Source organism: Mesitornis unicolor, unplaced genomic scaffold (genome assembly GCF_000695765.1).
Source record: "Mesitornis unicolor isolate BGI_N332 unplaced genomic scaffold, ASM69576v1 scaffold29684, whole genome shotgun sequence".
Lineage (NCBI taxonomy): Eukaryota > Metazoa > Chordata > Aves > Mesitornithiformes > Mesitornithidae > Mesitornis > Mesitornis unicolor.
In genome coordinates, this window is record NW_010182562.1 from 275 (window position 1) to 1,805 (window position 1,531).

The 1,531-nt window shown below is 51.6% G+C and overlaps 1 protein-coding gene across 1 annotated transcript; it reads right to left on the reverse strand.

Moving 5' to 3' along the window:
* Positions 1-309: 309 nt before the first annotated feature.
* On the reverse strand, positions 310-1,524 carry SLC10A4 (solute carrier family 10, member 4; the record flags this gene model as incomplete). The annotated part of the gene is made up of 2 exons (XM_010183828.1): positions 310-825; positions 1,480-1,524. Coding segments are annotated over 2 exons (561 nt in total), but the record flags the coding sequence as incomplete, so codon positions are not given.
* Between the last annotated feature and the right edge of the window lie 7 nt (positions 1,525-1,531).

A 1,531-nucleotide genomic window follows, 5' to 3' on the forward strand; every position in this document is an offset into this window, starting at 1 on the left:
GCTTTGCCTCTGCAAAATGCTTTTCTCCTTCCTCCTACCCATTCCTGAGTGGGCAGCAGCCTCCTTGTGTGAAGACATACAGTTATTTGGACCGCAGTGATAATTTTTCCTTTTTACTTTTTTTTCATATTTATTTTTGAGGAAATACAACTGTCATGGTAATAAACACACATCACCTTGTACTATGGAAGCAGCTGGAGAAATTATGGAGGCTGGGCAGCTCTGCTTGCGCAGCAGCAAGTGCAGCCCCAGTGTGGTCGCAAGCACAACACACATGACACATCCCTCGGTGTTGTCTTCTTATCTCGCTTAAAGCGCCGTCTGTGTCGGCTCCATCTGAATGGAGTTGTGCTCCTCAGCAGTCACTGTGCCATACGAAGAATCGGTAACCTCCTCTTCTTTCAGTTTCTTGTAGGAAATATCTGTGTCTTCCTCTTCACCGAGAGTATCTTGTTTGTAGCTGTCTCTCCCATACATCTTGTATGCTAGCACAAAGAGTCCTGCTTCTGCTGACTGAAAAAGCGCATAAAGCAAGGGAAACATGTACATGTACCCTATGAGCTCTGGGGGGAAGGTAAGTTTTAGGATGGCGGTGCAGAGCTGGACGTTTTGGCACCCTGTTTCCAAAGACACTGTTCTCCTGCAGTGCGGGGGCATTTTAAAGATCGTGGCTAAGCCGTATCCCAAGGCATACCCTGCTAGAGGCATCAGCACCGCAATGGCGTAGACAGATGCAGGAATGTGTGCCATCAGATCTGGGCCCAACATGGTCCCAGTCAGGATGAACAGGATCACCAGAGTCACCAAGAGGGACCACAGGGAAATCTGGCAACAGATACAAACATGGATAAACAACACAGGGGTTATTAGTTTAAAGGGGTAAGCATAGCAGGTAGAGGTTTGACAATTTAAATTGCAAACGGTGGTTTTGCTGTCCTTCCCGGGTTTGCTGCCAGCTCAGGACTTTGGTGGTGTTTGGTCATATCCCAGGAAAGGAGGAGGCTGGGATCACCTTCCATCATTTCACTTTGGGCTGACTTGCTGGGAAACAAGAGAGCCACGGTTTATGCCTTGCTTTTACTTTCATAATTAAGCCAATTTGTTTGCATGTTTTAAGGCAGCATTGCCGTGCCTGCAGGTTGGTTTCGTTACCCCTGGGTACAGCGGGAGCTGGGGGAGAGCAGGATGCCACGGAATGACTCTGCTCCCGGGTCAGGGCTACCACCCGGGGTGCAGCACTCCGCTAAGGGGAGGGGGATAACCTGCTCTTCTCCTCGCTCTCCGTCTCTGTCCCACCGTTTTATTTCCAGACTGTAAGTCCTTATATTCCCCCTGAGCAGTGGAATATGTCAGTGTGAACCGGTTGGGAGGGACCCGAAAGGTTACTGGCCTCGGGTCCCCCCACCGCGTCCCCGGTGCTGTCCCCAAGCATTCCCCTCAGCACGGCCACCCCCGTACCCTCCCCGATGTTGTGCCTACCTTCACCAGGAGGTCGGCGGCGCGGGGGTGGCGGTGTCGGACGAGCACCCCC